Raw genomic sequence first — 15,642 nt, forward strand, 5'->3', positions numbered from 1 at the left:
TGCTCCTCCCCCAGCCTGAGATGTGGCAGGAGCAAGTGGGATCAACCCTGCCTGAGCCAAAGTACCGAGCATGCTCAGAAACTGTGCAAGGGTCTCCTAAATAGCTGCTGTAATGGCAAGCGTCTCAGGTGACCATGCTCTGACTAGAGCTACTGGAGGCTCTTTTGTAGCAGCTCACACGGGTAATCTGGCATCACCGTGTGGACGTCCGCGTCCTCTATCTCGGCCCCAGCATCTCGCGGCCTTAGCAGGGGTGCAGGTGCCTAATCATCTGATCCGGCTGTACGTTTCCTCACTATCTGTGAGAGAATAGAAGACAAAAGTTTAGCATTCTGAAATCAATAATTTTACACGACAAGGAATCAAAAGAAGTGAAATTTTCCTAACAATTCCATGGCCTCCCGAAGATATGTCCAGACATCTCCGTACCGATCTACGAGACTCTACTAAACCTGCTTGTGACTCATAACACCTATGAACCTATAGCTCTGATACCAACTTGTCATGAACCAAATCTCCATCAGTAAGATGTCGTGACGACACCTAGCCTCTAAGATTAGGTAAGCCTAACAATTGCAAAAAACTGAATAGCAACAGAAATAACTACTAAATCTTAACAATATACATGTATATATATATATATATATATATATATATATATATATATATATATATATATATATATATATATATATATATATGTAGCATGAAAAACTGCCACTCGACATATACAAGTAAAACCAACAATTTTGAGCGTGAACAACTCCCCAAAGACCCGGTAGTCCTAAGTCACAAGCTCTAAGGAAAAACTCTAGCTGTCTCAATACATCAGTGTTTACGAAAAATAAGAAAAAATAACATAAAGGATAGAGGGGGGCTCCGAGGTCTACGATGCTGGCAAATATACCTTAAAGTCTCCGAAATCCATAGCAAAACTCTCGACTAATAGCGGGGACGGTAAGAGGTACCTAAGTTTGAACACAAAACATGTGCAAAAGAGTAGCATGAATACATCACAACGGTACCCAGTAAGTGTCAAGCCTAACCTTGGTGGAGTAGTGACGAGGTCAAGTTAGGGCCCTACTAGAATATAACAAATAAGACAGGAGATATAGCAACATAATGAAAGAGTGGGAATTAGAATTGAGAAATTTACAGAGAATAACAACACAACACATGGGGTAAATGATAGGGGCACTCCCGAGATACTATCTCGTAGTCCCAAAAGTATACTCAACATGGGATCTCCCGAGTTACCGCCTCGTAGTCCCAAAAGTAAATATGCAGCGGGGGATCTTTCGAGGTACCGCTTCGTATTCCAAAAAGTAAATATGCAATGGGGATCTCTCGAGATACCGCCTCGTAGTCCCAAAAGTAAATATGCAACTGGGATCTCCCGAGGTACCACCTCATAGTCCCAAGGTAAACACACAGCTCGAAATCAATGGCAACAACAATTAAAAGCAAGAAATCCTACAGTTTAAGACTAAATACAAGTCAAGGAAAAGTAGAAATCAACTAAGCATGCTGCATAGATTGCAAATAAGCATTTAAGACACGTAGATATGCAATATTATGCTAAAAAGGATAACTATACATGCTGGAATAACTCATTTAAGATATAACAGGTTACTGTTCAATATAAAATCGAATTTTATAATAATTAGCCCGTGTACGTACTCGTCACCTCGCATACACGACACTCATATATCATAAAAGTGTCACAATAGTACCAAATTCTAAGAGGATTTTCGTACACAAGGTTAGGTAAGCCACTTATCTCGAACTAAGCTCAATCAATCAATAGGAATACCTTTTCCACGACTTTCCGCCTCCGAATGACCAAATCTAGCCAAAAGTAATTAAATACCATAAATATAACTATAAGAACTAGTCTAATTAATAAAATTAAGGCTTTTGCAAGAAATTAAAAAATCGCCCCAAAAAGTCGTTCTGGACCCACGTCTCAGAATCAGGTAAAAGTAATAAAATACGAACACTCATTCAACAACAAGTTCACTCATACCAAAATTACTCAAATCCTAATCAAAACCCAAAAATTTGTTTGAAGAACTTTTCAATTTTTTTCTCAAATTTCTCAACCCAAATATTAAATTAGAAGATAAAATTAACGATAGATTAGTGGGATATAACCAAAAATGAGTCAAGAATTATTACCCAATCGTTGCCTATGAAAATCCCTCGAAATCTCGCCTAAATCCGAGCTCTTTATCTCAAGTTATGATGAAAATGACAAAACCCTCGATTTGAAATGTTTATATCTGCCCAAAGTCTTTTCTTCATCGCGAACACGGAAGATTCCTCGCGTTCGCGAAGCACCATAAACTCTACTGCCAAAAATCCTCCTTCGAAAATGCGAGGGACCTCTCGCGTACATGGAGATTTACTTGCCAGACCCTTCACGAACACGGACCCTCATCGCGAACACGTAGGCTAAATGCCTGGAGCCCCATCTGATCGTTCCTTTACGCGAACGCGAGATCCCAATCGCTAATGTGTAGACTTAAGACTTCAGTGCTTCATGAATGCGGGACCCTCTTCGCGAACGAATTACACAATTTTCTCCCCTGCCACCATAACCCCTTCGTGAACGCGAGACTCCTCTCGTGAGTGCATAGAAGGAAACCAACAACTGAAACACCAGATTTTCTGTAATTCCAACAAGTCTAATTCTATTCCGTTAACCATCCGAAATCCACCTGAGGTCCTCGGGACCTCAACCAAATATACTATCAAGTCCTAAAACATCATATGAACTAGCTGATCCTTCAAATCACATCAAACAACGTTAAAAATATGAATTGCACTCCAATTCAAACTTAATGAACTTTGAAACTTCAAACTTCTACAACCTATACCGAAACTTATCAAATCACGTCCGATTGACTTCAAATATTTCACACACAAGTAATATTTAACATTATGGACCTACTCCAACTTCCAGAATTGGAATCCGATCCCGAAATCAAAAAGTTCACTCACGGTCAAATTTCCCAAAAATTCAACTTTTGCTATTTCAAGCCTAATTCAGCTATGGACCTCCAAATCACAATCCGGACAGGCTCCTAAATCCAAAATCACCCAACGGGGCTAACGAAAATGACGAAACTTCATTCCGTAGTCGTCTTCATACAATTCCAACTACGGTCAAATTCTTAAAATTTAAGCTTCCATTTTAGGGACTAAGTGTCCTAATTCACTCCGAAACCAAAAACAAAACCTCCCGACAAGTCACTTAAGCATAAAAAGATATAGGATAAGCAGTAATAGGGGATCAGGGCTAATCCTCTCAAAGCTATACCTCCAAATCTTTCCGTTTAACACTTGGACAATCGCCATTTCAACTCGTTTCGGATATTATTACTTTCATAATCTTTTTGTATTCATATTTAATCTAGAAAAATGAAAGATTCCTATTTAATACTCCAACCATTTTATTTATGAAAAAAATTGTTTATTTTACTGTGACATTCTTTTATTATAGATCGTCTAAAAATACTAACATCTTGTTACAGCATTAAAAAACTTATTTGCTTTTCATTTTACATTTCTAAGTATCTATCTTCATAAATAAATTTGATAACGTGGAGAAGTGCATCATTAGCTACTCTTAAGGCTAATGTTTAAAACCTAGTCAGTATTTGCAAAGTATTTAAACCATGGTCATAACTTAAAAATTAGTATAGCTGTAATTACTTCCTAATTTAAGCAAAGGTCCACTTGATCTGTATTTTTTTTTTAAACCTCCAATTTTCAAGATGATATGGTGACTTCCTCCTTCATGTAGTCTAAGATTGACAGGGATTGGAGTAGTGATGTCATAGAAACAGTGGGTGTATTGGGTATTATTAGGGATGACAGTGGAAAGCTTGTCATGGCGTATGCCAATGCTCTTCACTTGTGCACTAACAATACAGTTGAAACATAAGCTGCACTTTTAGATATTGAGTGGATTGCTTTCAATAGAACCCACAATATAATTCTAAATATGGACCCTTTGTTACCTAACTAAATTTTGAAAACTGATTAGAAAATAATCTATCAAGGTAGAACATTTTCTTGTTTAGTAGCAAAAAATACCCTAATAATTATAAAAAAATCAGAAAGCTTACACTATAGAACATGGGGAGCAGGCGAGCAGCTATGAGTTAGAGTTGGATAATTGAGGAACGGGCACGTGATTTACAGCTGTAAAATATAAGTAGTAAATAAAAATTACTTTAAATATTAGTAAGATATTTTGTAGCATTTTTTTCTATTCAAAATCCTTTGTCATAAAAGCAAAAAAGAAAAAAGAAAAAAACTCTGTTGTCTTGTAAATATCCTTTGTTACAGAAGCGCATAGGGGTGAGCATAAAATCCAAAAAACCGAATTCCGAACCGGACCGAATTAATTCGGTATTTCGGTTTCGGTTTTTTCCGGTATTTCGGTCCAATTTGGTATTGCAATTTCGGTATTTCGGTACGGTCTTCGGTATTAAAATTCTGAAATTTCGGTATACCGAAATACCGAAAATCCGATTTTAAAAGACATTTTATTAATTATTACTGCCCAACCCATCGCCCCAGCCCCAAACACCCAGCCCATCGCCCCAGCCCCAAACCCAAACAGGCAAACACCCAGCCCATCGCCCCAGCCCCAAACACCCAAGCCCATCTTAATTCTTATGCCCAAGCTCAAGCCTAAACTCTAAAGGTCATTTGTCCAATTCAGATACAAAAGAGAAACCCTGATCTGCTTCTTCTTTCAGATCAGATCTAATTCAAATGGACGCTCTCGATTCTGTGTTCGATCCTCTTAGAGATTTCGCCAAAGACAGCGTTAGGCTCGTCAAAAGATGTCACAAGCCTGATCGTAAATAATTTACCAAGGTTGCTACTCGTACAGCGATCGGTTTTGTTGTGATGGGCTTTGTTGGATTTTTACCAAGGTTGTTAATCGTAAAGAATTTACCAAGGTTCCGAGCTCCGACTCCTCACTCCTCACAAATTCCGGGCAAACGAAGATGCTGTTGTTGCGAACTTGCGATAGTTTCAATTTTCAAAGGTATGTTTCTACTTTCTAGCGATGGAAATGAATTTGATGAAGATTTCTAGCGATGTTCTTTAGCGAAGATTAATTTTATATTCGAAACTCATTTCAAAGTCTGAGTCCAAATGCTCCACTGTTGGTATTCAAGGCATTGCTTGGGCTTTTGGGGGCATGATCTTTGCCCTTGTCTACTGTACTGCTAGCATTTCTGGAGGATACATAAATCCAGCAGTGACCTTTGGGCTGTTCTTGGCAAGGAAACTGTCGTTGACAAGGGCAGTGTTCTACATGGTGATGCAGTGTCTTGGTGCTATCTGTGGTGCTGGTTTGGTCAAAGGGTTCGACAAAACTCTTTATCAAACAAAGGGTGGTGGTGCCATTGTTGTAAATCTTGGTTACACAAAGGGATCAGGTCTTGGTGCTGAGATCGTTGGCACTTTTGTTCTTGTTTACATTGTTTTCTCTGCTACTGATGCTAAGCGTAGTGCTAGGGATTCACATGTCCCTCTTTTGGCACCATTGCCTATTGGATTTGCTGTGTTCCTGGTACACTTGGCCACAATTTCAATCACTGGTTTCTCTGCTGCTGCATCTTAGTTCATGCTTGCAGATGCTGTTCAGATGGTTTGGCTGTGTACTGTGTTAAGTTGTGTAACGTGTTGTGTAGTTGTGTACAGATTCAATTGTGTACTGTGTTAAGTGTTAAGTTGTGTAATGTGCAGTTGATTGCAGTATTGAACTGTCAATTGTGTTTAAGTTGTTTAATATAGTTGTGTAATGTGCATTGTGCAGTTGGCCAGCTTTTGCTTTTCACTTGTATACTAATACTGGCTTGCAGAATGCAGATTGTAATATTGTATAATATGATATACAGTATACTGGCGTGCAACTGCAGATTGTAAAGAAGTTGTTGTCTTGTTCAGCTTTTGCTTTTCACTTATTCAATTGTGCATGTGCCATCAGATTCAGATCAGCCATGTGCAGTTGTGCACTGTTATATATCGGAAAACAGATTCTTTTAGAGTGAAAATTTCAATTGTGCATGTGCACTGTTAGCATTGATTATTCATTGATTGTTAAACTGAAACCGTACCGAACCAAAATAAGAAATACCGAACCGTACCGAAATATTTTGGTATGGTATTTGGTATACACAATTGATAAATCGAATACCGAAATATCGAACCGAAATTCTTAAATACAGAACCGAAATACCGAACACCCGCCCCTAGAAGCGCATGTGGTTTTGGAGGGCCAAAGTCCGTTGTTAGCCCCAGCTATATAAATATCTTTTTGGTTTTTTTATTTGCTAAATGCCATTGGTGAATATACCTCAACTGTTAATAAAGTTTTAACTTTTGCTCCTAGCCCTAACAAAAACTCCCTTCCCCCCAAATCAATATCTTATTTATTTTCTATATCTTTCATAATATAAAAGAGATAAGCAAACCCATTAAGTTGAAGTCTTTTATTGAAAATTTAGAAAGAAAACAAAAGGCTACATAAACTTTAAGATTTACTACACAATCTTTTTTTTTCTTCTAATTTTAAAAAACTCAATAATCTTTTATCAACTAATAATCTTTAGGGAAAATACTCTATTTGTGCAAAAATGCCTAATCCGTAAATAGAGAATGCTTCTCAGCAGCTATATTATGTGCCTAACATGACACCATTCTATTTCATACTATTCCAAGCTCCAAAGTATGAGCTTCTCCAGGACCAATGAGAGGAGAAGTTTGGAATGTAAAAGAAATTCTTATCGTTCCACATCTTACTCTTCTCTTCCTACAAGCAGCAAGTGCGGTTGTTGTGGAGAATGTGTAGTGGCTGATGATGATATAATCAAAGGGCAATTTAGTCAAGACACATAATCAATCACTATGTTCCATTTTAGCTAAAATTACCAAACTACCCTTTTAATCTAAAACGACCTTTTTTTCTTTTTTTTTGTGGAGAAGTGGATAATATTATTAATAATAGCCTACAGTGACATTACATCACTATTACTAATAGTAGGAATAATACCTAGGTTTCCAAACATTGCTAGTTTGTTACATATAGAGTTTGATAATAGTCTAGTAGTAGATGTTGCATTCTTGTCTTCTTGGATCACCCTCTTGACTGGGTCTGGTGGGGAGTTCAAAATATGTGTAGTAGAGGTTGGTTGTTGTTTGGAGCCCAATTTACTCAAAACGTGTGCCACCATGTTTCTTTCGCGGAAGCTATGCCGACCACTGGATTCCCCAATTTCTTCAACAAGCACCTGCATTCAATGATAGTGTTAGTATAGGCAGGGAAGCTATTATGCTCAAGTAGTTGGATTATATCCCTCGAATCAGTTTCAATCTCCAGGGGGCTAGCTTTTTGTCATTTGCCAGCTTTAGCTATGTATGAAGTGCTAGTAACTCTGCATGCGCAGGGTTATAAGCTTTGATTCTGTTAGTAAAGCCTACTATCATGTCCCCTTGAGTATTTATTATAATGCCTCCAATACCTCCAGGCTTATGGATACCCAAGAAGGAAGCATCTATGTTTAGTTTATATGTTTGGGGTGGTGGTGGGTACCATTTGATGTGGATAGGAATTTTGTGCCTGGGGCTTTTGTATTTACAGGCTAGTAGTTTAAATTCAATGGTTCGTATGTTAACCATTTGGTAATTAAGAGGTTTAGAGAGGTTGTGGAAGCAGTTATTGTTTCTATTTAACTAGAGGTGCCAAATTGCAAATGGGAATACATCCACCCAAGTTATGCAGTTGTGTGTAATGGGTATTGGGAGGTCTTTGATTGATAACAACCAGTGGTTGTTATTAGGGAGAGCATTAGTGTCGATTCCCCTAGTGTTCCATAATGTGTGTGCAACTGTGCAATGGAGAAATATATGGGTGATGGTTTCTTCTGCTTCTCTACAAACCGGGCAAATATTGTCGTTAGTGACTCCAATTTGATGAAGGTAAGATTTAGTGGGAGTCTATTTTTAAAGCATTGCCAGAGGAAAAATTTGACCTTGTTAAGGGTATGGATCTTCCAAATTCAATCATAATCAGTGTCAATTTGGATGTGTTGATGAAGCAGTGTGTAGACTGAATGCGTGGATAAGGTGCCATTTGTGTTAAGCGACTAAATGGGTGTGTCTTTTGCCAGGGGGTTTGTTTAAAGGGAGATGGAAGAGATATCATTTTTAATATTATCTGGGAGTTCAAAGGATATTTGGGACCAGTTCCACTAGTCATTTCTCCAAATCTGGGCAAGTGTTAAGTTGCTATCATTTTTGTTAAGAGGACCACGAATGGAAGAGGGGATATTTATGGTGCTGGGTGTCCAGCATCCAAAGTAGAAGTTGATGGATTTCCCATTGCCAACATCCCATGCGATTCCTTTGGTAATGGTTTTCCAACCTCTCAAAATATTTTGCCAAATGAAGGAAGCGGTTGCGGTTTTGACATTTGATGTAGGACTATATTTTTGGATAAGGGTGTTTGCCCACATTGTCGACGGATTAATGAATAATCTCCATGCTAGTCCTGCTAGTATGGCTTGGTTTTTATGGGCTGCTTTAGGGATTCCCAGTCCTCCTAATTTTTCAGGAAGGGTTACAACAACCCATGAGATGTAGTGGATCCTTTTTTTGTGAGAAGTTGTGCCCCAAATAAAGTCACGCTGGATTTTATCAATTTGATGTATGATCTTTTTTGGGAGGGATATGTATTGCATAGTATGATTTGGAATGGCATTGAGGGCAGCCTTTGCCAAGATTGTGCGGCCCACAAGAGTTAGGAAATTTGTTTTCAAATTTGAAAGTTTGTTACGCATATTATCAAATACAAATTGGAAGTCGGAAGGTTTTGATTTGTTATTGAGGATAGGAAATCCCAAATACTTGCCAAATTGAGTTGTTGGATTGATGTTGAATAAGTCAATTGTATCCTTGATGGCAATTGAGCAGTTACTTGAAAAGAGGATTTTGGATTTGGTGTTATTTATTTTTTGGCCAGATAGAGAACAAAAAGTGGTTAAAGAGTGGTGAATGATATTGATGGTTTTTTCATTGGTCTGTGCCATGAATGTCAGGTCATCTGCATAATAAAAGGTGTGACAGATGAGGTCCCAATTCTAATGGGCTCCCACAGAGTTAGGTCAACTTGGTGGTTGATGTTAGACAGCAATTTCATGCATAATATGAATAAATAAGGAGATAAAGGATTCCATTGTCTGGTACCCCTCGTGGGCTCAAAGAAATTAGTTTGTGCACCATTCACCAAGACAGCTATCTTGTTTGTGGAGATGCAGTTCATGATTAGGGTAGTGATTTTTGGTGGGAACTGAAAGAAGGTTAAGGCCTTGTAGACAAAAGACCATTCTAATATGTCAAAAGCTTTTTCTAGATCAATTTTGATTAATAGTTATCCATTCACCCCTTTCCTTTTTTAAGTTGGTTAACGGCTTCTTGGATAATGATAGCATTATCACATGCCCTCCTCCCCTTTAAGAAGCTAGATTAGCATGGGCTGATGAGTTCATTTAGAAAAGGTTTGATGAGTTAATAATTATTTTGGTGATTGTTTTGTATGTAGTATTACAGAGGCCTAATTGTCAGAAAATTTTGACGTTATTTGCACATTTGAATTTGGGAATGAGACATAATAACGTGTGATGCATTTGGTCAGGAATTTTGGTGTTGGCAAATATTTCCTTACATAGCTGGATAATAGAGGGACCCAAAATATTCCAATATCTTTGATAGAAAATGGGGTATATGCCATCAGGACCTGGGGCCTTGTATGGCTTGAAAGAATAGACTGCAGAAATGATTTCTTGGATGTCTAATGGCCTATCAAGTAGGGAGAGGTCGATGTTGGCAAAATTTGTGTGTGCATTTTTAATAGCTTTCCAATCTGATTGGGTATTATTGGTTGTGAACACATTTTGAAAATATTGGTGAGCGTGATCAATGATTTTGTGACGGTCCATTATCCAATTTCCAGCGTTATCTTTCAAAAAGGAAATGTTGTTGCGCCTACGCCTATTGAGGACAGAAATATGAAAGAATATTGTATTGACATCACCCTCATTGAGCCAATTAACACGAGATCTAATATTCCAATGGTTCCTCCTCAAGGCGAAGAGTATTATTATACTCTGTGAGTAAAGTATGTTCCAAGTTTCTAAGGAACATGCTAGTAGCATAACTAGGTGAGTTTTGGATTCCCCTAAGTCTGGCCAGTATCCTTTTTCTTATTTGCTAAAATATTTCCAAAATTTTGGGCACTCCATTCTTTAATGTTAGTCTGGAAACACCTTTGTGTATCACTGAAATTCCTATTATCCCAACTTTGTTCAACCACCTTACTAAACTCTGGGTGGCTTAGCCAATATTTTTATAGCCTAAAGGGTTTGTTAGAGTTACCTAAAATTGAATTTGTTAGCCTGATTAAGAGCGGATTATGGTCGGAGTAAGTTTTTGGGAGGTGAGTTACTATTACTAAGGGGTACGATTCTAGCCAGGCTTCATTGGCAAGGCATCGATCTAGTCTCTCAATATAAGTCCATGCCTCCTATTTCTATTGTTATACCACGTGTAACGACAACCTTTGAATCCAAGATCGATTAAGTTACAATAGTTAATACAAGACCAGAACCTCGAAGTCCTATTATTACTAATGTGCCTGCCTCCCCATTTTTCATCCTGAGTCAGAACATCATTAAAGTCACCACCTATAAGCTAAGGCCCTTTGTAGTTATCAAAAATAGACCTAAAATTCTCCTATAGAGTTATTCTATTAGTTACATAATTACTTGCATATATTGCATTAAAAAGCCAATGGTTATGATTGGGTAGTACCTAGACTAGGGCATGCAGCTCTTGATCAGTCTGTCTAACACGTTCTACCGCTACCATGGTGTCCATCCACATAATAACTAGGCCACCAGCTCTTCCAACTGCTGGAATCTCAATTAGGTCTGAAAAGTTGAAGTCTGCCCTAAGCAGTGCATGGTTTTCCATTTTGGTCTCCAATAGTACAACCATGCATGGGTTGTAGTTGTTAACCAATTCCCTAAAGTTACGTCTAAAATCAGCATTATTAGCGCCTCTAACATTCCAGATGATTATGCTAGTGGGTGTATTCATGGTTGAAGAATAGTTTTGGAGAGTAGCTGCACTAGGATTGGTTCCCCTCATGAACTGACTGTCCCTCGGTGTTGGATTCAGCAGGACAACATACTTCGCTGTGGCTATGGTGATTGGTGGTGTTATCTCGATTGAGCATTTTTGGAGAGCTATCGGGCAGCGGAGTATGTACTTCTTGTCTTCCCTCTCCGAGAATAACATAAGGGCTATATATCTTATTGTTGAGATTTCTGTGAAGGAGATTCTTCCCAGAGGGTGGGGAATCACCACCTCTTCTACTTCTTGCACTTCCTGCTCTAGATTTGCTCCTTGTTTCATCGGAGGGCCCATATGTGGTTGGTGCTGGGCAGGTTGGGGTATCCAAGGAAAAAGTAGTGGATTCATCTCTATTATATCTTGGGGGGGGGGAGGAATAAGGGGAGATCGAACATTTGATTCATGTTCAGTAGAGGATTGAAGTGTTGTGGCAATTCCAGTGGTTGTGCATGGTGTGGTAAAGAGCAGGAGCTACTGCCGAAGACAGTGGATCGAGAATGTTGTCCATCCATATATGATTCATGTAGTTGTCCATAGCCATTATCATCCTCTCTGTCACCACCTGGGCTAGAAAGTTTGGGTTTTGAATAATCACCATGATTTCCTGCCCTTCTATTATCATTGAGAAGAAAAGAGCTTGACCCTGGAGCCCCTGCTCGATCCATGAAGTTGGTTGGTGGTCTGGGTGTTGTGGCTGTGTTGCATATACTAAGTTTGGGATTTGCATGGGGTTTTTTGGGTTGTTGAGGTTTATCGTGAGAGGTTGGAAGGAATTTCTGGTCACTCTATGAGTTAGTAGTGCCAGTCGATTTCGTTTGTTTAGGAGCAGCAGTAAATTTGGCATTGTCTTGTAGAGTGTTTTCTTTTAAGAGGGGTGGGGAAAGCTGAATTGATGGGGAGAATGATTGTATATATTTTGTGGAAGATTGAAGTTGGCTGTGATTAGGTGAGTTAGGCATGTGAGGGTATATAGGATCAGTTTGCTTAGTAGTGTCCATATGTATGTCCATTTGCACAACCTCTAATGACAAGTGTTGGCCCGTGTATTGGGTTTTTAATAACTTGTCGTTTGTGGATTGAATTTTGTTTGCATGCAAATTATGATGTTTGGCTATGTTAGAGCTGTCAGTAGGATTTTGATTTGGTAGCAACTTGGGTTCCAAGTGTTCATTGCTCTCATTGCTTGTAGACACGTTTGTTACACATGTCGGCTCTACAGTGGCTGTATTCATTGGTTGTATCGAAGAGTTTTGGAGTGTGGTAGAGTGAACGTTTTGCAGTTACATAGGAATGTTTGTGGGAATGCTGTTTTCTTCGTATTCCTCTTGTTCTTGAAGAGCACCAAATTTATTAGGGTATATTCGGTGTTGATTATTATTAAAATCTTGCTTTCTCCTTAGCCTATTATTTGTAGGAGTAGTGATTGGTTGATTTGTGTTTGTTAAACTAGAACTAGGGCATTGAGAATAATCAGCATCTTTTGATCTGAAGGCAAGTTTTTGAGTATGGAGGTACTTATCTGTGGCCGCTTCAAATCCTAAACAACCTGCCGCCTGCTTATTCCCCCTTATTAATAGTTAGAAAATATTGATATTTTATAAAGAAATTGTTATATATTAAAAGGATGTCACCTAGAGCAATATATCGGTTCTAGGTGCCGTGGTTCAAAGCCAGCATTCCAGATGCTAGATGCAGGACTGAATCCCTGCTTTTCCCTTCTCTGACATTACTTTCTTCTTCATTTCTTAATTTCTTGTATTTCTTCATCTTTTGATTTCCTCTCTTAGTACAACCATTTTATTATTTATTCAATAATATATTTGCTCTTTTTTGTATAGATCTTCAATATTTTATTTGAATGTGAATTTTCTCTTTTTATCTATATAATTTTATTGTTTCCATAATTTCTAAAATGTTTTATAATGATGGCATTAATAAACATATAAGGGAGGTATTTGCTTATTTAAAATTTTATTTTAATTTTATGCATCTAATCACATCATTCAATAGAGCTATAGAATAGATCGAATTGGAAAAAATTTATTCGATTTGATGGTCATATATTTATTATGCACCAAAAATCTTGTAAATCGAACCGAATAAATTCAAAATAGATCGAACCGAACCAAATTAGTTCAAAATGGATCAAACCAATAAAATATACACCCTAATTCAATCTCCTTCAACTATGATAGGTTTGCATTAAAAAGTGACACCCGTAGTTGATAAGTGGGGATTTTGACTACTTACTACCGCTTTTTAGTTTTGGTTTTAGTTCAAAAATGTTTAATTGTATTCCCGAAAATTGATGAAATATCCTCAATTGCAGGAGTATTAGAAAATTAACCACTAAAATGAAATCCAACCCAAGAAAGAGTGATCTGGAGTTAAAGACAAAATCAGGCACAAACGTTCAAGTGCGGGCAACATACTGCAGAATGTGAAGGAAAGTCCATCAGAGTCCTAGTGTAAAGTGCGATCCGTACATGAAATGTGTGGCCACAAAACTACCCAAAAGAAGAAGTTCAGAGAGTTATCATTTCAGGATTAAAGGAAATGCGGACCACACAATTATTATGCGACCGCAGAAGTCAGCTACGCGGTCGCACTTAGAAATGTGCGGTCTGCAGAAGAGCCCTACCCGACCGTACCAAGAATTGTGCGGACCGCAAAATATGATAAATGCGGCCGCATTCCAGAATTGTGCGGCCGCAGATGCAACTCCTATCAAGACTGAAGCAAAATGCGGATCGCAAATGTAATTATGCGGCCGCAGAACCTCTGAAAGGGTATTTTTATCCAAAATTTCCAGCCTTGTATAAATAGGATAGTTTCACGAAATTAGGTCAAGTTTTGAATATTCAAAGTGCTGTAGCCGTTTTTCCTTGATTCTTTAGGCAACTTTAGTTTATTTTGGTGATTTAACATTGGGGTTTCATATTTTAATCTTTCAATATAAGTTTTACTATCTTTTCTTCTTTATTTTCTTCTATACCCACTATGAGTAGCTAGATTTTTAACTAGGATTGTGACCCAACCCTAGCGTGTAAACCTTACGGGTGATTAATTTATGCTTGTTTATGAATGGATGTTTGTTATTTAGCTAGATTTATGCTTTAATTGTGAAATTGATGGTTGCAAACATTGATTTATGCCTATTTGACTTAGTCTCTTCTTGAGAAAGAGAGACCTAGTCTAAGTTAACCTAGTTAACAAGGAATTGGATCAACAACCTAGAGATAGTAACAACCTGACTTGAGCTCTTATCAACAGTTTTGGTAGATGCCCATTTAGTCTTGAGAAAGTCAAATTGATCAAAACCACTCTCTGACCGAGAGGTATTGAGGGGGCAACGTAGTGTTGTGAGCTATAATACACCCCAGTCAATAAAACAACATAAAGTCTTTATCCCATTAGGAAAATACCTAGGTCATGGTCACAGCCCTAGGACTTTTTATATCTTTGAATAACATTCAAAAATAATTTTCTCTAGTTTTATATCTTTAGAATTGCAATCCTTAACATAATTTTAGAAGTAAAAATAAAATCATATTTGTGGAAGTGCAATCTAGATACTTCATGTGCTCAATCAAAATATATACTACTAATTCCCACCTCAGTTCCCTATGGATTCGATCCCAACTCCTTGTTAGGTATTGTTATTGCAATCGATCGCTTCATAACTTCAAATAGCGGTGTCACTTGGAGGAGATCAATTTTTGGCGCTGTTACCTCAAATAGAGCTAAAAATGGATTTAGCTATATACTGGTCTTGTGTTTAAATTGTCTTCTTTTGCTTCCGTGTTACTAATCCTTTTTGTGAAATAATTGTAGGTGAAATAATGGCTCACAACAACAATGATCCTCTTGAAAACATGCTTATGGGGGATGTGGACGTGGAAGATGACCAAGTTGAAGAGGTTCCTCTTGAACCTCAAGCAAATAGATGAGGCTGACCGCCTCAAGACAACGTTCCCGCTCCACTTCAGCTGTTGTCGAATAAAGGGTATGAATGTGCCATAGTACCACCCCGCATTAGGGCAGGCAACTTTCAAATCACGAATGTTATTCTCACATTGCTAGAGCAATGGGGATTCTTCATTGGGGCTCCGAATCAAAATGCATAAAAGCACTTGAAGGGGTTTGTTGACACTTGTTGGGGGAGTAAACAGACAAAATTCTCTGAGGATGCTTTAAGGTTGAGGCTATTTCCTTTCTTTCTCTCTTCGGGGGAAAGCCCTGGATTGGTTAAGGAGATTGTCAAACCATTCAATCCATACATGGAATGAATTGGCGGAGAAATTATTTTCAAGTTATTTTCTCCCGGTCATATGGCTACTTTTAGAGACGAGATTCTAGCATTCAAATAAGAACCAATAAGACGTTAAATGAAATATGGGAGAGGTACCGAACTATGGTGAA

General features: G+C 38.1%; 1 protein-coding gene across 1 annotated transcript; it reads left to right on the top strand.

The window, feature by feature from the left end:
- Positions 1-5,165: 5,165 nt before the first annotated feature.
- LOC104246785 (aquaporin PIP1-2-like) lies at positions 5,166-15,170 on the top strand. Its single transcript, XM_070151739.1, has 4 exons — positions 5,166-5,649; positions 5,846-5,909; positions 6,017-6,104; positions 15,055-15,170. Exons 1-4 carry the CDS (start codon positions 5,225-5,227, stop codon positions 15,168-15,170), a joined length of 693 nt encoding a protein of 230 aa, XP_070007840.1. The 5' UTR covers positions 5,166-5,224.
- Positions 15,171-15,642: the final 472 nt, after the last annotated feature.

This window comes from Nicotiana sylvestris, chromosome 1, assembly GCF_000393655.2.
Source record: "Nicotiana sylvestris chromosome 1, ASM39365v2, whole genome shotgun sequence".
NCBI classification, from domain to species: domain Eukaryota; kingdom Viridiplantae; phylum Streptophyta; class Magnoliopsida; order Solanales; family Solanaceae; genus Nicotiana; species Nicotiana sylvestris.